This window comes from Lontra canadensis, unplaced genomic scaffold (genome assembly GCF_010015895.1).
Source record: "Lontra canadensis isolate GAN:19392208 unplaced genomic scaffold, GSC_riverotter_1.0 scaffold88, whole genome shotgun sequence".
In the NCBI taxonomy this organism is placed as follows: Eukaryota; Metazoa; Chordata; class Mammalia; order Carnivora; family Mustelidae; genus Lontra; species Lontra canadensis.
In genome coordinates, this window is record NW_022631082.1 from 8,261,980 (window position 1) to 8,288,953 (window position 26,974).

Consider the following 26,974-nt stretch of genomic DNA (forward strand, 5'->3'; position numbering starts at 1 on the left):
TTTTCTTCTTTAGGGATGGTAAGTAGCTTATAAACAGCATCATGTTCCTAGTAAGATTTATGTTTAACATTAACCCATTTTGGCACCTGGGTGGCTCAGTTGGTTAAGCATCTGCCTTTGGCTCAGGTCTTGATCTCAGGGTCCTGGGATTGAGCCCCACGTTGGACTCCCTGCTCCATGTGGAAATCTGCTTCTCCTCCCTCTGTCCCTCACCTCACTCACACATGATTTTTTTTCTCTCTCTCTTAAATAAATAAATAAAATCTTCGAAACAGTGAGCCAATTCAAAGCAAATACATTGCTATCACATTTGTCAATGTTGAAAGATTTAATATTTTACTTTTCTTTTTGTGGTTACTAAACGTTTACCCCTTGTCTCTTAGCCATTTGAATACTCTCAAACATTGGTCAAACAACTATGTAAAAAAATGGTTAGTGTTGTAAATGAATAATGGATTAAAAAGTCCTCAAGTAATTTAAGTCTGTGAAGCCTTTTCTTAAAAGGAGAAGGGAGTTGAGGTAAATTGGAACGGGAGGTGAACCATGAGAGACTATGTACCTGAAAAACAATCTGAGGGTTTTGAAGGGGCGGGGGCTGGGAGGTTGGGGAACCAGGTGGTGGGTATTGGAAAGGGCATGGATGGCATGGAGCACTGGGTGTGTTGCAAAAAGAATGAATACTGTTACTCTGAAAAAAAAATAAAAAAAAGTGAATTGCACTTAGCTTTATAAGATAACTTAATATTCAAGTTTAAATAAAAACTTAATTTCTATTTTTTAAATCATTTTTTAAAAAATTTATTTTCAGCATAATTTGTTTCCTTGCCTTCTCCTAACTCCCCATGTCCTCCATGCTATTTGTTATGCTCCACAAATAAGTGAAACCATATGATAATTGACTCTCTCTGCTTGACTTATTGGTGGGAATACAAGTTGGTGCAGCCTCTTTGGAGAACAGTGTGGAGATTCCTCAAGAAAAACTTAATCTCTTAATCTCAGGTATTATTGCTCCTGAATTAGAGATGAGGAAACCAAGACCAGAGATTGTAAAAACTAGGTCAAAATCAAGGCCAACTGTGAGCGCCAAAGTGTGACCACAACTCTGATCACTGTGGCACAGCTCTTTCCAGTTATTCATTTATGCATATTTCTAGTGTGCCTTCTTTGTGCTAGGCACTGGGGTACAGTGATGAGAAAGACATTGTTTACCCATGAAGCTGATGGTTTGTAAAGAGTGACTATTACTTTTCACAAACCTTTGGTTTATACTGCATTTGCCTACAGGTCTGTCTGTCTACTGGAGTAAAATCTCCAGGAGACAGAGCCTATGCATTGTTTAGTTTTGGAGTAATAGTGCCTGTCATAGTGCTCAGAGCAGTGGTAGACAATCAAATTATGCTTATGATGAAATTATTGTCTAAATACTACCAAAAAGTAGTTTTTACTTTTTGGAATAATACTTGAAAAGTTTTAAGATTAAAATAAACTTATGGAAATATGCATGAAATTAATAAAAAAGGAAGATAAGGAAGAAGAAAAAGCCATTGGCGTACTATAGGTACCATCCACAGCATGCGTTTCTATTTAAAACAACTTGGAAAGCAATCTAATTTAATTCATCAAAAGATATCTCACTTAGCTCTTTTTTTTCTTTCTTTCTTTCATCTTTTTCTTTCTTTTGTAATTTTTTAAATTAACATAATATATTATTTATTTCAAGTGTACAGGTCTGTGATTCATCAGTCTTACACAATTCACAGCACTCACCATAGCACATACACTCCTCAGCGTCCATACCACAGCCACCACATCCCTCCCATCCTCCTCCACTCCAGCAACCCTCAGTTTGTTTCCTGAGATTAAGAGTCTCTTATGGTTTATCTCCCTCTCTGGTTTCATCTTGTTTCATTTTCCCTCCTTTCCCCTATGATCCTCTGTCTTGCTTCTCAAATTTCTCATATCAGTGAGATCATATAATAATAGTCTTTCTCTGATTGACTTATTTCACTTATCGTAATCCCTCTAGTTCCATCCATGTCTTTGCAAATGGCAAGATTTCATTCTTTTGATGACTGCATAGTATTCAATTGTGTGTGTGTGTGTGTATGTGTGTGTATATATATATACACACACACACATATCACATTTTCTTTATCCATCCAACTTTCCATAGTTTGGTCCTTAAGCTCTATTTTTAATCACTCCAAACTAGAAACAATCCAACATTCTCTCAATGGATGAATGAATAAACCAACTGTGGTACAGCTGTGTAATGGAATATTACTTAGCAATAAAAATGAATAAACTAATAACCAAAATTATCATTGGAACTTTAAAGAAATACACATACTGGGCTCCATGTCTGGGCATGATTCAGTATATCTCAGGTAGGGATGGTCCAGGCATCTATATTATTATAAATACAGGATGATTATACCAAAGAGCCAGAAATGAGGGTTACTATATCCATCTCTCTAAAACAGTGGTCTGTAGAGTAATGTGATGTGTGTATCTAGCAACAGATTAGAATTTTGCAGTCCACATAGGGGAAATAACTTTATGTAATTGTACTATTAACCAAACCCAAGATTCAGATAAATAGGAGAAGAAAGCAGTCATTGTAAAGCCAAGCTAACTGTAAAAAATTTTCTTTCTGAAAAATAAAAACATAAAAAATGGAGGAAAAAAAGAATAAACTATTGATACCCAAAACAATATGGATTAACCTCAAAAATGTTACACTGAGTGGAAGGAATCTGACTCAAAAGGCTACGTATTGTATTATTCCATCCATATAAAATTTTCAGGAGACAATGCTACAGGTGAAAGAAAGCATCTGTAGGTTAGGGGCTGCCAGGGCAGAGGGTGGGGTGACAATAAAGGAACAAAAGGAAGGAGTGTTTCAAGATAATGGAAGTAATGAGTCTGGATCCTGAGTGTAGTGGTGGTAATCCAAATCTGTACATGTGTGAAAATTCATAGAACTCTTTGGGATACCTGTCTGGCTGAGTTGGAAGAACACATGATTCTTGATCTTGAGGTCGTACATTTGAATCCCACATTGGGTGCAGAGATTACTTAAAAATAAAAATCTTTAAAAGTTCATAGAACTGCCCATCAAAGAGAAAAACAAGTTGATAAAAAGGCACTGAAAAGTGAATTGGGGGAAATGGGAGGGGTGATGGAGCATGAGAGACTGTGGACTCTGAGAAGAAAACTGAGGTTTTCAGAAGGGAAGGGGGGTGGTAGGATGGATGAACCTGGTGGTAGGTAATAAGGAGGGCACATATTTCATGCACTGGGGGTGGTGCATAAACAATGACTCTTGGAACACTGAAAAAGAAAATTAAAAAAAAAAGGCTCTGAAGCTTATCATTGTATAATCGTGCCATAGTATATATATTTTTTATATCTAAAGTGTTTAATCATTATGCAGACATAATTTCAAAAACATTTTTTTTAAATTTTTTATTTTTTCAGTGTAACAGTATTCATTATTTTTGCACCACACCCAGTGCTCCATGTAATCCATGCCCTCTCCAATACCCAACACCTGGATCCCCCAACCTCCCACCCCCCACCCCTTCAAAACCTTCAGATTGTTTTTCAGGCCCATAGTCTCTCATGGTTCACCTCCCCTTCCAATTTCCCTCAACTCCCTTCTCCTCTCCATCTCCCCTTGTCCTCCATGCTATTTGTTATGCTCCACAAATAAGTGAAACCATATGATAATTGACTCTCTCTGCTTGACTTATTTCATGCAGCATAATCTCTTCCAGTCCCGTCCATGTTGCTACAAAAGTTGGGTATTCATCCTTTCTGATGGAGGCATAATACTCCATAGTGTATATGGACCACATCTTCTCTATCTATTCGTCCGTTGAAGGGCATTTTGGTTCTTTCCACAGTTTGGCGACCGTGGCCATTGCTGCTATAAAAATTGGGGTACAGATGGCCCTTCTTTTCACTCCATCTGTATCTTTGGGGTAAATATCAAGTACTGCAATGTCAGGGTCATAGGGAAGCTCTATTTTTAATTTCTTGAGGAATCTCCACAGAGGCTCCAAAGAGGCTGCAACAACTTGCATTCCCACCAACAGTGTAAGAGGGTTCCCCTTTCTCCACATCCTCTCCAACACATATTGTTTCCTGTCTTGCTAATTTTGGCCATTCTAACTGGTGTAAGTTGGTATCTCAATGTGGTTTTAGTTTGAATCTCCCTGATGGCTAGTGATGATGAACATCTTTTCATGTGTCTTATAGCCATTTGTATGTCTTCATTGGAGAAGTGTCTGTTCATATCTTCTGCCCATTTTTTGATATGATTGTCTGTTTTGTGTGTGTTGAGTTTCAGGAGTTCTTTATAGATCCTGGATATCAAACTTTTGTCTGTACTGTCATTTGAAATACCTTCTCCCATTCCATGGGTTGCCTCTTTGTTTTTTTGCCTGTTTCATTTGCTGTGCCGAGGCTTTTGATTTTGATGAAGCACAAATCAGGACTCAACCGATACCAAAAGACTGAGATTATTCCCTGCATATTCTCAGATCACAATGCTTTAAAACCGGAGCTCAATCACAAGGAAAAGTTCAGAAGGAACTCAAACACCGGGAAGCTAAAGACCACCTTGCTTAAGAATGCTTGGATGAACCAGGAGATCAAAGAAGAACTGAAACAATTCATGGAAACCAATGAGAATGAAGACACTTTGGTCCAAAACCCATGGGATACAGCAAAGGCGGTCCTAAGGGGGAAATACATAGCCATCCAAGCCTCCCTCAAAAAAAATTGAAAAATCCAGAACACAGCAGCTCTCTCTACACCTTAAAGAACTGGAGAATCAACAACAAATCAAACCAACTCCACACATAAGAAGGGAAATCATCAAGATTAGAGCAGAGATCAATGAGGTAGAAACCAGAGATACAATAGAACGTATCAATGAAACTAGAAGCTGGTTTTTTGAAAGAATCAATAAGATCGATAAACCATTGGCCACGCTAATCCAAAAGAAAAGAGAGAAAGCCCAAATTCATAAAATTGTGAATGAAAAGGGAGAGATCACAGCTAACACCAAGGAAGTAGAAACAATCATCCGAAGTTGTTATCAACAGTTATATGCCAATAAGCTAAGCAACCTGGATGAAATAGATGCATTCCTGGAAAACTATAGACTCCCAAAATTGAACCAGGAAGAAACTGACAACCTGAATAGACCGATATCTAGTAACGAGATTGAAGCAGTGATCAAAAACCTCCCGAAAAAGAAGAGCCCAGGACCTGACAAATTCCCTGGGAAATTCTACCAAACTTTCAAAGGAGAAATAACACCTATTCTCCTGAAGCTGTTTCAAAAATTGAAGCAGCAGGAAAACTTCCAGACTCTTTCTATGAAGCCAGCATTACCCTGATCCCCAAACCAGGCAAAGACCCTACCAGAAAGGAGAATTTCAGACCAATATCAGTGATGAATATGGATGCTAAGATTCTCAACAAGATCCTAGCAAACAGGATCCAACAGCACATTAAAAAGATTATCCACCATGACCAGTTTGGATTCATCCCTGGGCTACAAGGATGGTTCAACATTCGCGAATCAATCAATGTGATAGAACAAATCAATAAGAGAAGAGAGAAGAACCACATGGTCCTCTCAATTGATGCAGAAAAGGCATTTGACAAAATCCAGCATCCATTCCTTATTCAAACGCTTCAAAGTATAGGGATAGAGGGAACATTCCTGAACTTCATAAAATCTATCTATGAAAGACCCACAGCAAATATCATCCTCAATGGGAAAAAGCTTGCAGCCTTCCCGTTGAGATCAGGAACACGACAAGGATGCCCACTCTCACCACTCTTGTTCAACCTAGTATTAGAAGTCCTAGCAACAGCAATCAGACAACAAGGAGAAATAAAAGGTATCCAAACTGGTAATGAAGAAGTCAAACTCTCTCTCTTCACAGATGACATGATTCTTTATATGGAAAACCCAAAAGCCTCCAACCCGAAACTACTAGAACTCATACAGCAATTCAGTAACGTGGCAGGATACAAAGTCAACGTACAGAGGTCAGTGGCTTTCTTATACACTAACAAGGAAAATACAGAAAGCAAAATTAGAGAATCGATTCCATTTCCTATAGCACCAAGAACCTTAAGATACCTGGGAATAAACCTAACCAAAGAGGTAAAGGATCTGTACTCGAGGAACTACTGAACACTCATGAAAGAAATTGAAGAAGACACAAAAAGATGGGAGACCATTCCATACTCTAGGTTCGGAAGAATAAACATTGTTAAAATGTCTCTACTGCCTAGAGCAATCTATACTTTTAATGCCATTCCGATCAAAATTCCACCAGTATTTTTCAAAGAGCTGGAGCAAATAATCCTAAAAGTTGTATGGAATCAGAAGAGACCCCGAATCGCTAAGGAAATGTTGAAAAACAAAAATAAAACTGGGGCCATCACGTTACCTGATTTCAAGCTTTACTACAAAGCCATGATCACCAAGACAGCATGCTACTGGCATAAAAACAGACACATAGACCAGTGGAACAGAGTAGAGAGCACAGATATGGACCCTCAACTCTATGGTCAATTAATCTTCGACAAAACAGGAAAGAATATACAGTGGAAAAAAGACAGTCTCTTCAATAAATCGTGCTGGGATAACTGGTTAGCTATATGTGGAAGAATGAAACTCGCCCATTCTCTTACACCGTACACAAAGATAAACTCAAAATGGATAAAAGACCTCAACGTGAGACAGGAATTCATCAGAATCGAGGAGAATATAGGCAGTAACCTCCTCGATATGAGCCACAGCAACTTCTTTCAAGATATGTCTCCAAAGGCAAAGGAAACAAAAGCCAAAATAAACTTTTGGGACTTCATCTAAATCAAAAGCTTCTGCACAGCAAAGGAAACAGTCAACAAAAGAAAGAGGCAACCCACGGAATGGGAGAAGATATTTGCAAATGACAGTACATGCAAAAGATTGATATCCAGGATCTATAAAGAACTCCTCAAACTCAACACACACAAAACAGATAATCACATCAAAAAATGGGCAGAAGATATGAACAGACACTTCTCCAATTCGAAGACATACAAATGGCTCTCAGACACATGAAAAAATGTTCATCATCACTAGCCATAATGGAGATTCAAATTAAAACCACATTGAGATATCATCTGACACCAGTTAGAATGGCCAAAATTAGCAAGACAGGAAACAACATGTGTTGTAGGGGATGTGGAGAAAGGGGAACCCTCTCACACTTTTGGTGGGCATGCAAGTTGGTATAGCCACTTTGGAGAACAGTCTGGAGATTCCTCAAGAAATTAAAAATAGAGCTTCCTTATGACCCTGCCATTGCACTACTGTGTTCTTACCCCAAAGATACAGATGGAGTGAAAAGAAGGGCCATCTGTACTTCAATGTTTATAGCAGCAATGGCCACGGTCGCCAAACTGTGGAAATAACAAAGATGCTCTTCAACGGACAAATGGATAAGGAAGATGTGGTCCATACACACGATGGAGTATTATGCCTCCATCAGAAAGGATGAATCCCCAACTTTTGTAGCAACATGGACAGGACTGGAAGAGATTATGCTGAGTGAAATAAGTCAAGCTGAGAGAGTCAATTATCATATGGTTTTACTTATTTGTGGAGCATAACAAATAGCATGGAGGACATGGGGAGTTAGGAGAAGGCATTTGGGGGAAATTGGAAGGGGAGGTGAACAATGAGAGACTATGGACTCTGAAAAACAATCTGAAGGGTTTGAAGAGGTGGGGGGGTGGGAGGTTGGGGGAACCAGGTGGTGGGTATTAGAGAGGGCACAGATTGCATGGAGCTCTGGGTGTGGTACGAAAACAATGAATACTGTTATGCTGAAAAAAAAATTCAATGGATTGAAAAAAATGATTAAATATAAAAAAAATTATGGAAACCAATGAGAATGAAGACACATTGGTCCAAAACCTAGGGGATACAGCAAATTCGGTCCTAAGTTGGAAATACATTGACATCCAAGGCTCCCACAAAAAGTTGAAAAATTCAGAATACACCAGCTCTCTCTATACCTTAAAGAACTGGAGAATCAACAAAAAATTAAGCCAACTCCACACACAAGAAGGGAAATAATAAAGATTAGAGCAGAGATCAATGAGATAGAAACTAGAGATACAGTAGAATGCATCAAGATATTTCTGCATGTCCATGCTCATAGTAACATGATTCATATTAGGTAAGATGTGGAAGGAATCCAAATGTCCATCAATGGATAATCATAATTGTGTATACAAATGCAATGGAATATTATCAAGCCTTAAAAAGGAAGGAAAATTCTGTCAGATGCTACAACATGGATGAGCCTTGACGATATTATCTTAAGTTAAATAAACAATTGCAAAAAGACAAAGGCTACATGATCCCACTTATACGTGGTATCTAAAATAGTCAAATTCATAGAAACAGAAGATAGGGTGGTGATTTCCAGGGGGCTAGGAGAGGGGAGAATGGGGAATTGTTGTTTAACGGGTTGAGAATTTAGTTTTACAAGATGAAAAAGTTCTGGAGACCCATTAAACAACACCATAAATATATACAAAATAACTGAACTGTAAGCTTAAAAATGTTAAAAGGTAAGAAAAATGTATCAAATTGTGTATTTTAAACATATGAATTTTATTATATATCAATAATACCTCAATAAAGCTACTATAAAAAGATATAACCATAAAAGGAAATGTTACTAAGTTGGGCTTTATTAAGATGGAGAATTTCTTCTATTCATGAGAAAGAGATAGTTCACAATACCAACATCCTCCAAATGACTCCAGAATATACGAAGAACTTCCACAAGCAGAAAAGAAACACAACCAAAATGAGAGTGGGGAAAAGATTTGAGTTTCACAAAGGAGGCTGTGCAAGTGATCAGTATGTGTAACATCATTAGCCATCAAAAAAGTGCAAATAAAAACCATGAAGAACCCTAAATGGGAAGAAGTTTCCTGTATTTAATCTCAAAACAGGAAAAGGCCACTAATAGGAAAAAAATGGTGAAATCGAGATAAAGTCTGTATGTTCATGTAACATACTTCTCACGGTTTTAATGTTAATTTCCTATTTGTACCAAATGCGTCATCGTTATGTAAGATGCTAACATAGGAAAAGCTGAGTGAAGAGCATATGGGAATTTTCTACACTTCTCATGCAACTTTTCTAGAAATCTAAAATTATTCCAAAATAATGTCTATATTTTAAAAATTATAAAAATGAGAAAGCACTACGCACCCTCTATATACCTGCTGGAATAGCTAAAATTTTAGACAAGAAAAGTAGTAAGCATTATGGAAGATGTGGACACTTAAACTCCTGCAGTGATAATGGAAACATAAACTGGTAGTACCACTTTAATAAAGTGTTTAGCAATGCTACCCAATTATATGTAACCTGTGACCCATCATTTCATTTTTATGAATCCCCCAATATTGAGTGCCTGAGTGCATCAAAAATTTACAGGAATGTTTATCGAAGCTTGATTTATAATAACAAAAAAATAAACTGGAAATAACCCAAATGTTCATGAAGAGTAAAATGAATAAATAAATTGTAGGGTTTTTATACAATGGAATACAACTCAGCAATGAAAAAAAGAGAGAGCAAACTGGGATGCCTGGGTGGCTCAGTCAGTTAACCACCGATCTTTGGCTCAGGTCGTGATCTCAGGATCCTGGGATGGAGTCCCGCATGGGGAATCCCTTCTCAGCAGGGAGTCTGCTTCTCCCTCTACCTCTGCCACTCCCCGTGCTTGTGCTCTCTTAAATGGTCTCCCTCTTTCAAACAAATAAATAAAATATTTTTTTAAAAAAGTTTAAAAATAGGGAACATTAATCTATGGCCTCAGAAATCAAAATAGGAGTGACTTCTGTGGAAAAAAGAGAGAGAAATTGGACATATTTCTTAGAATATATAGAATATATATAGATTATATATATAGAATATATAGAATATATCCATAATTCATTAAAATTAACCAAAAAAGATATAGAAAATTTACAGCTCTATAACTTTTTCCCACCTTAATGGAGGTATAACTGACTAAATGTGTATATATCTAACATATACAAAGTGATGTTTTGATATAAGTATACATTGTGAAATGTTCACCACAATCAAGCTAATTAACATATACATAACTCAATGGTTCTTTTTTCTTTGGTGAAAAAAATCAAGATCTCCACTATGAGCAAATTTCTAGAACATAATGCAGTATTGTTAACTATACTTGCCATGCTGTATATTAGATCACCAAGACTTACTCATCTGCATAATGGAAGTCCTATACACGTTTTTTTTTTCCCCAGCCAAAGTGGCATTTTATTTTCATCATAACACTATTACTTGTTTTTGCACCACACCCAGTGCTCCATGCAATCCGTGCCCTCTCTAATACCCACCACCTGGTTCCCCCAACCTCTCAACCCCGCTGCTTCAAACCCTTCAGATTGTTTTTCAGAGTCCATAGTCTCTCATGGTTCACCTCCCCTTCCAATATATCCCACCTCCCTTCTCCTAACTCCCCTTGTCCTCCATGCTATTTGTTATGCTCCACAAATAAGTGAAACCGTATGATAATTGACTCCCTCTGCTTGACTTATTTCACTCAGCATAATCTATTCCAGTCCCGTCCATGTTGCTACAAAAGTTGGGGATTCATCCTTTCTGATGGAGGCATAATACACCATAGTGTATATGGACCATATCGTCCTTATCCATTCATCCATTGAAGGGCATCTTGGTTCTTTCCCATGGTTTGGCAACCGTGGCCATTGCTGCTATAAACATTGGGGTACAGATGTTCCTTCTTTTCACTATATCTGTATCTTTGGGGTAAATACCCAGTAGTGCAATTGCAGGGTAATAGGGAAGTTCTATTTTTAATTTCTTGAGGACTATCCACACTGTTCTCCAAAGAGGCTGCACCAACTTGCATACCCACCAACAGTGGAAGAGGGTTCCCCTTTCTCCACAACCCCTCCAACACATATTGTTTCCTGTCTTGCTAATTTTGGCCATTCTAACTGGTGTCAGATGATATCTCAATGTGGTTTTAATTTGAATCTCCATTATGGCTAGTGATGATGAACATTTTTTCATGTGTCTGAGAGCCATTTGTATGTCTTCATTGGAGAAGTGTCTGTTCATATCTTCTGCCCACTTTTTGATATGATTATCTGTTTTGTGTGTGTTGAGTTTGAGGAGTTCTTTATAGATCCTGGATATCAATCTTTTGTCTGTACTGTCATTTGCAAATATCTTCTCCCATTCCGTGGGTTGCCTCTTTGTTTTTTTGACTGTTTCTTTTGCTGTGTAGAAGCTTTTGATTTTGATGAAGTCCCAAAAGTTTATTTTGGCTTTTGTTTCCTTTGCCTTTGGAGACATATCTTGAAAGAAGTTGCTGTGGCTGATATCGAAGAGATTACTGCCTATGTTCTCCTCTAGGATTCTGATGGATTCCTGTCTCACGTTGAGGTCTTTTATCCATTTTGAGTTTATCTTTGTGTACGATTTAAGAGAATGGTCGGGTTTAATTCTTCTACATATGCCTCCATCAGAAAGAATGTATACCCAACTTTTGTAGCAACATGGACGGGACTGGAAGAGATTATGCTGAGTGAAATAAGTCAAGCTGAGAGAGTCAATTATCATATGGTTTCACTTATTTGTGGAGCATAACAAATAGCATGGAGGACATGGGGAGTTAGGAGAAGGCATTTGGGGGAAATTGGAAGGGGAGGTGAACAATGAGAGACTATGGACTCTGAAAAACAATCTGAAGGGTTTGAAGAGGTGGGGGGGTGGGAGGTTGGGGTAGCCAGGTGGTGGGTTTTAGAGAGGGCATGGACTGCATGGAGCACTGGGTGTGGTACAAAAACAATGAATACTGTTATGCTGAAAATAAAAAGAAAAGAAAAAAAAACAATGCAAAAAATCAGTTGCATTTCTATATACTAACAATGTGACTGAAGACAGAGAAATTAAGGAATTGATACCATTTACAACAGAACCGAAAATAAGTGGTTCCTCCTCAAAAAAGTTTTCCCTCTTCTCTGCTAATATCCCCAAACATATTGGATTCTTTTGCAATATGCACACATAACTCTTTTTGCTTCCCATTCACAGTGTAGAAATATACCAAAGAGCATGTTTAATTTGCTGTAAGAGGTTAATATGAATATAACCTATCTCATTGATTTAGATTGTACAGTCATCTTTATAGCTAATAGTGTGATTCCTTGAATACACTTATATATTGTTATATGATGTGTAATATTATGAAATAAACTTTGAGCCTGTGTATGAGCCAGTCTCATAACAGAAACTTTTCCTTTCTTTTTTCATTTTGAGAATTAGTTCTTTTTTTAAAGAAATTCCCATATAATTAATATGTAGTTTTATGTTAATTTCAGGTGTACAGTATAGTGATTCAACAATTATATATAATTACTCTATGCTCATCATGATAAATGTACTCTTAATCCATGAACCTGTTTCCTTCTACACAGAAATCTAAAAAGATGATGACCAGTCTCTGCATCTTGTGACCCCCCCCAGCATGTATAGATACTCCCAGTTCTCTTGCCTGTGAAACCATTTTATAGGACTTTCTCCAATGCCCTCTTGATAAGGATGACTTTTCTTATTTTTTTTTCCAATTACCAGCTAATCAACATGGGGATAATGATAAAAATGCAGTGGTGAACCTGTGTAAGGTTGTGTGTGGTCAGAAGTATATTTACAACACCAGGATGTCCAATTGTGTTCTTTAGGTTTTTGGAGAAGGAATGCATTGCAGAGATGGATTGGGCAATCATTTAGAGTACTGCATGCTAGAGAACACACCTACGGAGAGATGTCCTGCCAAGGCGAAGAGGTCCAATGGGATAAGAAGTACACATAGAGCTCCAGAGATATCTCCTGCTAGTCAAAACTGTATATGTTTGCATTCTGTTTTTCTCTTCTGCCTCCAGAGACCCAAATATCCAGGAAGTAGAGAGACAAAAAAGAATACTTCATTAATAAAACTCAATGGGAATTCATCCCCAAAAGCCACACTGTAAATGTTCTGCCATACACCTCTCCAAGACTACTTCACTTCACTAATATCAGGTGATGAGAAAACCCAACAGTGTCTTCCTTTGGATGCTCATGAGTTGTTCCATCTTCCTGCCCTTACTGAGAGTAGAGTCTCCAGCTTCAATCATTACCTAAGAAAGATACTGGATCACTGAGCTCAGACTGCCACTTGATAATATATAGGTGAGCCACAGCATCTTTACAGACATTGGAGGATGTATGGTGTAGCACAAGGAGCTCATTTTATTGATAGTAACTTTGGGGGGAATCAACAGGGATAACAAGTAAAGGAAAATTAATGATACAAAGCTCTGCCAAGTTACCATCCATGATTCTGGACAAAGATTCTGTATATAGTAAAAAATTGTTTTCCTCAATCTGTCTCTAGTGTTGGCTCTCCAATCATTGGGCCTTCCTTCCCCAATAGAATTTCTTCTTGTTTTGCTGCTTCTCCTTTCTTTTCCATTGATGGAAATGCCTGTTAAACCTCATTCTGCCATTTGTACTTTTAGTTGTTTAATGAATATTTATTCAGTAACTACTGAATGTTAGGCACTAAACTATGTTCTTGGATTGAAGGAAAGCATTAGACAGTATTTCTTCCCTCATGGGCCTTATGCTTAAAAAAAAAAAAAGGAAACAAATAAAGAAAATATATTGATGTGGCATTGTAATTCTGGTGAAGTGGATCCAAAAGTACTCAACCCTTTCCGGGGAGGTGAGTGAAGACTTCATAGACAAGTTTATATTTTTAATTTTTTCCAAACCCAAAAGTAGAAGTGGAATTCTTCCACTGGGGAAAGGGGATGAGGTGGTAGGGAAACAAAAGTGGGGATTAATTAGGCTGTAAAATTGTGCTTAGGACATTTCTCATAGTTTTTTTTTATTATGTTCAATTAGCTGACATATAACACATCATTAGTTTTTGATGTAGTTCTTACTACCTGACCAGTGATGAGGACAGAAGACAAAGAGTCAAATGTGAATTGGTCTAAGTAGCAGCCAGATAGGCAAGACCTTACATTTTCATTATTGGATTAATACTTAGTTCTAAAATTAGTGGAGTCAAATCAGAGTTTACAGTAGATTATGTTCATGGTAGGGCTCAGTATGTGAAAAGACGACCCAGGTGAATGCAGGGAACAGAGAATTGCTAATTATCAAAATCATACAGAGAACAGGAGTGAAAATAACACGTTGGAGGTAGGGATGGGAGGTGGGGAATGAATGTGTGAGCCATTGAAAAATTGTGTTCAAAAGTTCACTGATTAATTCTAGGCACACATGGGTATTTTTATTCATTATTTTATTTAACTACCTCATGACTATGAAGTTCTTATTCTGATTTTATGGATAAAGAATGTGAGACTTACAACAAGTACATAATGGACGCTGGTGTCATGTTCAGAGATTGCTGTCTCTAAGATGTTTACATTTCACTAATATTAATTTTTATTATTATTTTTTTTTACTTCATAAACAGCTTTAGACTCATGGACAAATTGTGAAGATAGTCCCCATCAATTCCACACCCAATTTCTCCTGTATTTATCTTCCATCCAGGGTAATGCATTACATTTAATCATCCTTTCTTCTTGGCTCCTCTTAGATGTGACTGTTTCTCAGACTTATCTTGTTTTAACAAAGTTAAATTTTGAGGAGTAGTGGTCGATTATTTTATAAAATATCTCTTGATTTGGATTTGTCTGATGCTTTTCTCATGGTCTGACAGGGGCTATGGATTTTGGGGAGAAAGGCAACATATCAAGGGTAAATATTAATAACATATCTTGTCACAGTTCACTGTGGCACTGATAACGTGGCTAAGTGCTTGTTAGGTTTCCTTACTATAAATATTCTTTTTCCCTTCTCAAACTGGGCTCTTTGTAAGTCAGTTACTATGTGCAGTATGCACTTCAGGAGTGGGGAGACAAATTCCACTTTTCTGAGAGCAGAACATTTATTTATTCATTCAAAAAATCAATTATCATATGATTTCACTTACTTGTGGAGCATAAGGAATAGCATGGAGGACATTAGGAGAAGGAAAGGAAAAGTGAGATCGGGTAAATTGGAGGGGGAGACAAACCATGAGAGACTATGAACTCTGAGAAACAAACTGAGGGTTTTAGAGGGGGGAGGTGGGGGAATGGGCTAGCCTGGTTGTGGGTATTAAGGATTGCATGTATTTATGGGTGTGGTGCATAAACAATAAATCTTGGAACACTGAAAAAATAAAAAAAATTAAAATTTTTTTATTATGTTATGTTATTCACCATACAGTACATCACTTTTTTTTTTAAATTTATTTTCAGTGTAACAGTATTCATTGTTTTTGCACCACACCCAGTGCTCCATGCATTCCGTGCCCTCTCCAATACCCACCACCTGGTTCCCCCAACCTCCCACCACCTGCCCCTTCAAAACCCTCAGATTGTTTTTCAGGGTCCATAGTCTCTCATGGTTCACTTGTTTTTTTTTTTTCTCCATTTTTGTTTTTTGAGTTTATTGAGATATAGTTGACATACATCCTTGTATAAGCTTAAGGTAGACAGCACAATGGTTGGACTTAATGTATGGTGAAATGATTATCACACTGAGGTCAGGGAACATCCATCATCTCATATGGATACACTAAGAAGAAAAAGCAAAAAAAAATTTTTCCTTGTGATGAGGACTCAGGATTCTCTCTCTCACTTTTAGAGAAAGAGCACACATTCATGAACAAGGGGTGGGGGGAGGGGAAGATGAAAACGGGAGAGAAAATCTTCAGCAAGCTCTACCCTCAGTTAGGAGGCTGATGTGGGGGTTGATATCAAGACTCTGAGATCATGACCTGAGCAGAAACGAAGAGTCAGATGCTTAACCGACTGAGCCACCCAGTAGCCCCAGGATTCACTCTCTTAAAAACCTTTCATATATTATCATTAAATAATATTAGAGATGTAGTTTGATCAGTGAATCTGTGCTCTTGAAGTGGAAAGTGTTCAATCAGTCAGCAATCCAAGTTGACTATTACCGCACCCAGCCCGTATCTCTACATCACTTGTTTTTGATATAGTGTTCCATGATTCATTGTTTGCAAATAACACCCACCATTTTATGTAATACATGCTCCTTCAATACCCATCACTGGGCTAACCCATCCCCCAACCCATCCCCTCAAAACCCCTCAGTTTGTTTCCCAGAGTTCATAGTCTCTCATGGTTTTCCTCCCCCTCTGGTTTCACCCCCCTTTCATTTTTCCCTTCCTTCTCCTAATGCCCTCCATGCTATTCTTTATTTTCCACAAATAAGTGAAACCATATGATAATTGACTTCCTCTGCTTGACTTATTTCATTTACCATGATCTCCTCTAATCCCATCCATGTTGATGCATCCATTCTGATGGCTGAATAATATGTCATTGTATATATAGACCACATCTTCTTTATCTACTCATATATTGAAGGGCATCTCAGCTCTTTCCACAGTTTGGCCATTGTGGTTGCTGTTGCTATGAACATTGGGATGCAAATGGCCCTTCTTTTCATTACATTTATATCTTTGGGGTAAATAACCAGTACTGAAATTAGTCTATTTTTAATTTTCTGAGAACACTTCACACTGTTTTCCAAATGGCTGTACCAACTTGCATTCCCAGCAACAATGTAATAGTGTTCTGCTTTTTCCACATCCTCTCCAACATTTGTTGTTTCTTGCCTTTTAACCTTTGCCTTTCTAACTGGTGTAAGATGGTATCTCAATTTGGTTTTGATTTGAATTTCCCTCATGGCTAATGATGATAAACAGTTTTTCATATGTCTGTTAGCCATTTGCATGTCTTCTTTGGAGAAGTGTCTGTTTATGTCTTCTGCCCATTTTTTGATTTGATTATTTATTTTTTTTTGGGTGTTGAGTTTGCAGTCTCAGCACTTGCCCCTTAATCCCTGTGTTCTGTTTGAGCCCTGTTATCAGTCCCTTCTGGTCTTGCCACCACTAGTCTCCAAGCTATCACTGGTCCCCAGGCACAGGACACTTTTACACTGGGGTATTACTTTCCAATGGCTAGCTTCTGGTGGTTCCCTCCCTCCTTCTCTTATTCTCCAGTATCTTTCCATGAAATCACAGCTCAGTCCTTTGCACCTCTTGACTGATGATCCTCTGCCTCTGTGGAGATCCATATATGTATATTATTACATCTAAGGCTGATTTCTTGTGTGTTCAGCATGGCTTGGTAGATTTCTAGCTAAATTCAGGGGACCAGTTGAAACAGAGTCCCCCACTCTTCTGCCATCTTGGGAATCTTACTTTATTACATGACTTACTGATTTTCTGACTCCCTTTTTGCACAGAGTTGGAAATCCTTTTCTTTTTTCTGTGAACTTAATCAGATGATCCAACATACTTGCTCTGATAACTGCCTCACTGACCTAGTGATATATCTTGAAAGTGGACTTTTGGGTGTTGTTCCACTTACTGGTATCCTCTTCTCTTACTCTAGAATTATAACCTCCATTTTGAAAATTTCATCTTCTGGGTTTGAGGAGTTCTTTATGGATCTTGGATATCAACACTTTGTCTATAATGTCATTTGCAAATATATTCTCCCATTTCATAGGTGGCCTCTTTGTTTTGTTGACTGTTTCCTTTGCTGTGCAGAAGCTTTTGATCTTGATGAAGTCCCAAAAATTCATTTTCACTTTTGTTTCTTTTGCCTTTGGAGACATGTCTTGAAAGAAGTTGCTATGGCCGATATCAAAGAGCTTACTGCCTATGTTCTCCTCTAGGATTCTGATGGATTCCTGTCTCAAGTTGAGGTCTTTTATCCATTTCGAGTTTATCTTTGTGCATGGTGTAAGAGAATGGTCGAGTTTCATTCTTCTGCACATAGCTGTCTAATTTTCCCAGCACCATTTATTAAAGAGACTAGCTTTTTTCCACTCAAACTCAACACCCAAAAAACACATAATCATGTCAAAAAATGGGCAGAAGAAATGAACAGACACTTCTCCAAAGAAGACATACAAATGAAAAATGAAAATGAAAAATGAAAAAATGTTCATCATTATTAGCCATTGGGGATATGGAAATCAAAACCACATTGAGATACAACCTTACCCCACTTAGAATGGCCAAAATTAACAAGTCAGTAAGCAACAAGTGTTGGAAGGATGTGGATAAAGGGGAACCCTCTTACAGAGTTGGTGGGAATGCAAGTTGGTGTAACCATGTTGGAAAACAGTGTGGAGACCCCTTAAGACATTGAAAATAGAGCTACCCTATGAGCCTGCCATTGCACTACTGGGTATTTTCCCCAAATATACAGATTTAGTGAAAAGAAGGGCCATCTGTACCCCAATGTTCATAGCAGAAATGGCCACATTTGCCAAACTGTGGAAAGAGCCAAAATGCCTTTCAACGGCCAAATAGATAAAGAAGATATGGCCCAGAGACAAGATAGGGGGGAAGTAGGAGGAGGCACCATTTCAACTTGTACCCTAAAGTGAGCTGATTACCTACCAAAGAACTCCGATCACCCATGAAATCAGCCTGAGATCAGAATCATACATGTCTGTATCTCTAGAGGGGCAGAAGATGCCAGTGGGCAGGTAAAGTGGAGTGGGAACATTGGGCTGACATCAGAAGATAAACAAAAGCGGGAGGGAGCCACCAGAGGCAACCGATTGGAAAGTAATACCCTAATAGGATAGTGCCCTGCATCTGGGGACTAGCATTAACTTGGAGTCTGGTTGAAAGCACTCAAAAAGAGCAAAGGATTGCGGGGGAAAATTGTGGGAATGGGGGCAGTTAGGGACAGGGGCTTAAGTCCCTGGGCCCAGGACAGCCTCCCCTGGTGCTGAGCCAGAGAGAGTGTGGCAGAGAAACCAGGTCTTGGTCCCTGAGCCACCAGCTCACCTGAGAATGTGTGAGGTCCCGCTCCCATGAGGAGCTGGGAGCCTCGCCAGATGGCAGAACACTGCGCCATGCTATCAGAGCCTGGACACGCTTGCCCCACATCCTACCCCGGGAGAGGTGCTTGCAGATGCCAGCACGGTGCTCTCGGAACTGGAAAGACCAGGCACTCCCAGCCCAGGCCAGCGGGAAAATCTCAGTGTGCCATCACTGTTTGGAACATCTCTGGTGGTGTGGAGCTGCCCAGATAGCCGCCGCTGCCATGGTTTTGGGTACAAGCAGGAGATCCTGCATCCCCAGGGACAGCGACCCAGAACCTGCTCTGCCAGGAGCCGAGGGGGGCCTTATGTGCTCTGCAGCACCCACAGGGGAACAGACTGAGGCTTCTCTCTGAGAGGGAGGTCAGGGTGCAGTTTGCTTTCCTCTAAACCTCCAAAAATCATCAAAAGCTGTCAAGGCATAAAGAAACAAATGGACAAACATAAAAACCTCCAGAGAACAAAAGCCTGAAAAACCGGTTTCCTCGGAACCCACCCCACTCAAGGGGGACTTAACTCAGAGAACATCACTGACTGAAAACGCACGTGGCAGGCTCCTCTCCCAGAAAACCAACCAGGAATGAAAAAAAAAAAAAAAGACGACAAGAGAACAACCACCACTACTTCATAGGACAACTTTTATTTTTAATTCATTCCTACTAATCTGGTTAAATTTTTATAGATAATTTTTTAACCTATTTACCATTACAATGAGATGTCCAGTACATCAAATTCCATAATAACCTTCTAACCTGAACTTTTTGATACATAGACCTGTGTTTTTCTTTTGCATTTCTATTTTTAAAATTTCTTTTTTTTTAAATTTTAGTTTAGTTTAGTTTATTCCTTTTTTTAAAATTTTCTATTATTCATATAGAGTTAAACTTCAAGGTAATCCCCTTTCCCCAATGAATGTTACCCCTATAGGTAAACCAATTTTTAATCCCCCTTTATCTTAGGAAAGTTGAGTCCTTTAACAAACATATAAAGACACATCCAGGAAGAATCAAAACAACCTTCCTCGCCCACACTGAGAATTTATAACCACTCTCCCATCTTTTTCTTCTGTCAGTGTTTCTGTGTATTTGTGTTTGTCCTGATAGTATATAAATCTTATACTTCGGGTTCTTTTAGATGAGGTTCTTCCTTTTTTTGCATATATATATATATATATATATATATATATATATATATATATATATTTTCTCTTGTCATATACTTTTATCAGTCTTTTTGTTTGTCTGTTTTTGTTTGTATACTTCATAAATCTTACCTTGGGGCTCATTTGGGCTGAACCTTCTCTTTTAGCTTCCTTTTTTTCCTGTCTCTCTCCCTCCCTTTTTTTTTTCCTTTTATGTTCTTTCTTCTCTCGTTTGGGTGGGGAATCCTGATTGTTCAGAAGCGTTCCAGGGTGCACCTTGACTGCACCACAGTCGATACATCCAGCTACATCTGTTCAGTCATCTCTCACCAAAATGACTAGGAGGAGGAATGCCCAACAGAAGAAAAATTCAAAGGATGGTCCTTCTGCAACAGAGCTAATGGCTATCGACATAGACAATATGCCAGAAAGGGAATTCAAGCTAACAATTATCCAGGCAATAGCTAGGTTGGTGAAAGCCATGGATGACCAAACGGAGTTGATTAGAACCAAACTGAAAGCTACCAGGGATGATGTTCACAATGTTAGGGTAGAACGGAAAGCCACCATGGATGATGTTCACAATGCTATCAATGAGTTCCAATCCAATCTAAATTCTCTAAAAGCTAGAGTAACTGAGACAGAAGATAGAATTAGTGATTTGGAGGACAAACAGATAGAGAGGAAGGATCAGGAGGAAGCCTGTAACAAACAGCTTAGAAGCTATGAAAACAGAATCAGGGAAATCAATGATGCCATGAAATGTTCCAACATCAGAATGATTGGAATCCCTGAAGGGGAGGAGAAAGAAAGAAGTTTAGAAGATAGAGTGGAACATGTTCTCCAGGAAAAATTTCCCAATCTCATGAATGGAACCAGCGTTCATGTACTAGAGGCAGAATGGTTTCCCCCCAAGATTATAGATTCTCGAAAATTCTCAAGACACCTAATAGCACGAATGAAGAGTTATAATTGTAGACAGACCCTCTTGAAAGCAGCCCAGGACAAAGAAGCTCCTTTGATACAGAGGAAAGCGCATCAGAATAACGTCCAACCTGTCCACAGAGACCTGGCAGGCCAGACAGGGCTGGCAAGATATATTCAGGGCACTAAATGAGAAGAACCTGCGGCCAAGAATACTTTATCCAGTGAGACTAACATTCCAAATGGATAGCGAGATAAAGAATTAAAAAAAAAAAGGAAGAGTTAATACCAAACTTAAGTCTTTACAAACCTAAGAAAAATAGAAGCTCAAGCATGTATCATCATATTCTATGAGGCCAGTATTTCCTGTTACCAAAACCAATCAAAGACATCACAAGAAAGGAAAACTACATGGCATATCTATGGGTAAAGATGCAAAAATCCTCAACAGAAAAGCAGAAAATTGAATCCAGCAACTTACTAAAAGATTATACACAAAGACAATCCCACACAAGTGGGGTTATCCTGGGATTGCAAGGTTGGTTCAACATCCAACCAATTTTGTTGGTCCAACTAACATCAATCAATGTAATATGCAATATTAGTAGAATAAAATACAAAAACCACACGATCTCAGGAGGAGAAAAAAGCATTTGACAATATCTAGTATGTTTTCATGATAAAACACTCATGATAGTAGAAATAGAAGGGCATCTATCACAAACTTACAGTGAACATCTTAATGGTGTAAGAATGAAACTTTGCCCTGATGTGTTTGATAACGAGATAAGGATGTCCACTCTCACCACTTGTATTCAGTATTGTATTAGAGGTTCTACATGGGGCAATTAGTCAAGGGTGAAAAAAAAGTATTTGGATTGGAAAAGAAATAAAATTATCTTAAAATTTGCAAATGAAAAAAAAAAAGTATTTCCAAGACTGGCAAGGCTTAAAAGACTATGCAACCACCAAGCCAACACTGAAGGAAATATCAAGGTTCTATAAAAGGGAAAAAATCCTAAAAATATCATTGAACAGAAATATAGAGACACTCTACAGAAAGAAAGACTTCAAGGTAAACGATGTAAATAAAAACGTATCTATCAATAATCACTCTCAAGGTGAATGGCCTAAATGTGCCCATAAAACGACACTGGGTTGCAGATTGGATAAAACGACAGGACCCATCCATACGTTGTCTACAAGAGACCCATTTTGAATCTAAAGATACACTCAGACAGAAAGTGAAGGGATGGAGAAGAATCTTTCATGCCAACGGGCCTCAAAAGAAGGCCAGGGTAGCGATTCTCATATCACACAAATTAGATTTTAAACTAAAGACAGTAGTCAGAGATACAGAAGGACACTACATCATTCTTAAAGGGATTCTCCACCAAGATAAACTAACAATTGTAAATATCTATGCCCCCAATATGGGAGCAGCCAATTACATAAGAAAACTGTTAATCAAGATAAAGAGTCATATTGATAGGAATACATTAATAGTAGGAGAACTTTACATGTCTCTCTCAGAAATAGATCATTGAAACAGAAAATCAATAAAGAAACAAGAGCATTGTTTCTGGAGCATTGGACCAGATGGACCTCATAGATATATACAACATTCCACCCTAAAACAACAGAATACTCATTCTTCTCAAGTGCACATGGAGGCTTCTCCAGAATAGACCACATACTGGGTCGCAGATCAGGACTCATCCGATACCAAATGACTGAGATTATTCGCTGCCTATTCTCAGATTACAATGCTTTGAAACTGGAGCTCAATCACAAGGAAAGGTTCGGAAAGAACTCAAACACCTGGAAGCTAAGACCACCTTGCTTAAGAATGCCTGGATGAACCAGGAGATCAAAGAAGAACTGAAACAATTCATGGAAACCAATGAGAATGAAGACACTTCAGTCCAAAACCTATGGGAAACAGCAAAGGCGGTGCTAAGGGGGAAATACATAGCCATCCAAGACTCCCTCAAGAAGACTGAAAAATCCAGAATACACCAGCTGTCTCTACACCTTAAAGAACTGAAGAATCAACAACAAATAAAACCAACTCCACAAATAAGAAGTGAAATAATCAAGATTAGAGCAGAGATCAATGAGGTAGAAACCAGATATACAGTAGAATGTATCAATGAAACTAGAAGCTGGTTTTCTGAAAGAATTAATAAGATCAATAAACAATGGCTGCACTGATCCAAAAGAAAAGAGAGAAAGCCCAAATTCATAAAATTATGAATGAAAAGGGAGAGATCACAACTAACACCAAGGAAGTAGAAACAATCATCAGAAGTTATTATCAACAGTTATATGCCAATAAGTTAAGCAACCTAGATGAAATGGATGCATTCCTGGAAAACTATAAACTCTCAAAATTGAACCAGGAAGAAGTCGACAACCTGAATAGACCCATATCTAGTAACAAGATTGAAGCAGTGATCAAAAACCTCCCAAAAAACAAGAGCCCAGGACCTGACGGATTCCCTGGGGAATTCTACCAAACTTTCAAAGAAGAAATAACACCTATTCTCCTGAAGCTGTTTCAAAAATTGAAGCAGCAGGAAAACTTCCAGACTCTTTCTATGAAGCCAGCATTACCCTGATCCCCAAACCACGGAAAGACCCCACCAAAAAGGAGAATTTCAGACCAACATCACTGATGAATATGGATGCTAAGATTCTCAACAAGACCCTAGCAAACAGGATCCAACAGCACATTCAAAAGATTATCCACCATGACCAGGTGGGATTCATTCCTGGGCTACAGGGACAGTTCAACATTCACAAATCAATCAATGTGATAGAACAAATCAATAAGAGAAGAAAGAAGAACCACATGTTCCTCTCAATTGAAGCAGAAAAGGCATTTGACAAAATCCAGCATCGGTTCCTGATTAAAACGCTTCAAAGTATAGGGATAGAGGGAACATTCTTCAACTTCATAAAATCTATCTATGAAGGTACCACAGCAAATATCATCCTGAATGGGAAAAAGCTTGCAGCCTTCCTGTTGAGATCAGGAACACGACAAGGATGCCCACTCTCACCACTCTTGTTCAACATAGTATTAGAAGTCCTAGCAACAGCAATCAGACAACAAAGAGAAATAAAAGGTATCCAAACTGGCAATGAAGAAGTCAAGCTCGCTCTCTTCGCAGATGATATGATTCTTTATATGGAAAATCGAAAAGACTCCACCCCCAAACTACTAGAACTCATAGAGCAATTCAGTAACGTTGCAGGATACAAAGTCAATGTACAGAAATCAGTGGCTTTCTTATACACTCACAATGAAAATACAGAAAGGGAAATTAGAGAATCGATTCCATTTACTATAGCACCAAGAACCATAAGATACCAGGGAATAAACCTAACCAAAGAGGTAAGGGATCTGTACTTGAGGAACTACAGAACACTCATGAAAGAAATTGAAGAAGACACAAAAAGATGGAAGGCCATTTCATGCTCTTTGATCGGAAGAATGAACATTGTTAAAATGTCTATACTGCCTAGAGCCATCTATACTTTTAATGCCTTTCTGATAAAAATTCCACTGATATTTATCAAAGAGCTAGAGCAAATAATCCTAAAATTTGTATGGGATCTGAAGAGACCCCAAATTGCTAAGGAAATGTTGAAAAACAAAAACAGAACTGGTGGCATCATGTTACCTGATTTCAAGCTTTACTACAAAGCTGTGGTCACCAAGACAGCATGGTACTGGCATTAAAGCAGACACATAGACCAGTGGAACAGAGTAGAGAGCCCAGATATGGACCCTTAACTCTATGGTCAAATAATCTTCGACAAACAGGACAAAATATACAGTGGAAAAAAGAGAGTCTCCAATAAGTGGTGCTGGGAAAACTGGACAGCTATATGTAGAAGAATGAAACTCGACCATTCTCTTACACTGTACACAAAGATAAACTCAAAATGGATAAAAGTCCTCAATGTGAGACAGGAATCCATCAGGATCCTAAAGGAGAACATAGGCAGTAACCTCGTCCATATCAGCCACAGCAACTTCTTTCAAGATATGTCTCCAAAACAAAGGAAACAAAACCGAAAATGAACTTTTGGGACTTCATCAAGATCAAAAGTTTCTGCACAGCACAGAAACAGTCAACAAAAGAAAGAGGCAATCCATGGAATGGGAGAATATATTTGCAAATGACAGTACAGACAAAAGGTTGATATCCAGGATCTATAAAGAACTCCTCAAACTCAACACACACAAAACAGACAATCATATGAAAAAATGGTCAGAGGATATGAACAGATACTTCTCCAATGAAGATATACAAATGGCTATCAGACTCCTGAAAAAATGTTCATCATCACTAGCAATCAGGAAGATGCAAATTAAAACCACATGAGATACCACATTACACCACTTAGAATGGCCAAAATTAGCAAGACAGGAAACAACATGTGTTGGAGGGGATGTGGAGAAAGGGGAACCCTCTCACACTGTTGGTAAGAATGCAAGTTGGTGCAGCCACTTTGGCGAACAGTGAGGAGATTTCTCAAGAAATTAAAAATAGATCTTTCCTATGTCCCTGCAATTGCACTCCTGAGTATTTACCCCAAAGATATAGATGTAGTGAAAAGAAGGGCCATCTGTATCCCAATGTTTGTAGCAGCAACGGCCACGGTTGGCAAACTGTGAAAAGAACCAAGATGCCCTTCAATGGACAAATGGGTAAGTAAGATGTGGTCCATATACACTATGGTGTATTATGCCTCCATCAGAAAGGATGAATCCCCAACTTTTGTAGCAACATGGACGGGACTGGAAGATATTTTGCTGAGTGAAATAAGTCAAGCAGAGAGAGAGTCAATTATCATATGGTTTCACGTATTTGTGGAGCATAACATATAGCATGGAGGACAAGGGGAGATGGAGAGGAGAAGGGAGTTGAGAAAAATTGGAAGTGGAGGTGAACCATGAAAGACTATGGAATCTGAAAAACAATCTGAGGGTTTTGAATGGGCGGAGGATAAGAGGTTGGGGGAACCAGGTGGTGGGTATTAGAGAGGGCATGGATTGCATGGAGCTCTAGGTGTGGTGCAAAAACAATGAATACTGTTACACTGAAAAGAATTAGAAAATTAAAAAAAAGAAGAAGAATTAAACTCAACCATTCTCTTACACCATACAAAAAGATAAACTCAAAATGGATGAAAGTCCTTTACGTGAAACAGGAATCCATCCGAATCCTAAGGGGAACATAGGCAGTAACCTCTTCGACATCGTCCACAGCAACCTCTTTCAAGACGTGTCTCCAAAAGTGAAGGAAACAAAAGCAAAAGTGACGTTTTGGGACTTCATCAATATCAAAAGCTTCTGCACAGCAAAGAAAACAGTCAACAAAACAAAGAGGCCACCCACGGTATGGGAGAAGATATTCACACATGACAGTACAGAGAAAGGGCTGATATCCAAGATCTATAAAGAACTCCTCAAACTCAACTCACCTAAAACAGACAATCATATCAAAAAATGGGCAGAAGACATGAACAGACCCTTCTCCACTGAAGACATACAGATGGCTAACAGACACATGAAAAAATGTTCATCATCATTAGCCATCAGGGAGATTCAAGTCAAAACCACATTGAGATACCACTTTACACCAGTTAGAATGGCCAAAATTAAGAAGATAGTAAATAATGTGTGTTGGAGGGCATGTAGAGAAAGGGGAACCCTCTTAAACTGTCGGTCGGAATGCTCATTGTTGCAGCCACTTAGGAAAACAGTGTGGAGATTCCTTAAGAAATTAAAAATAGAGCTACCC

At 38.5% G+C, this 26,974-nt stretch overlaps 1 protein-coding gene across 1 annotated transcript in view; it reads right to left on the bottom strand.

The window, feature by feature from the left end:
• LOC116882855 (adhesion G protein-coupled receptor E2-like) overlaps positions 1-19,157 on the bottom strand; it is a 64,707-nt gene extending 45,550 nt beyond the window's left edge. The window contains 1 exon segment of the mRNA XM_032883484.1: positions 19,056-19,157. Within this exon segment, the coding sequence (XP_032739375.1) occupies positions 19,056-19,157 (102 nt within the window).
• Between the last annotated feature and the right edge of the window lie 7,817 nt (positions 19,158-26,974).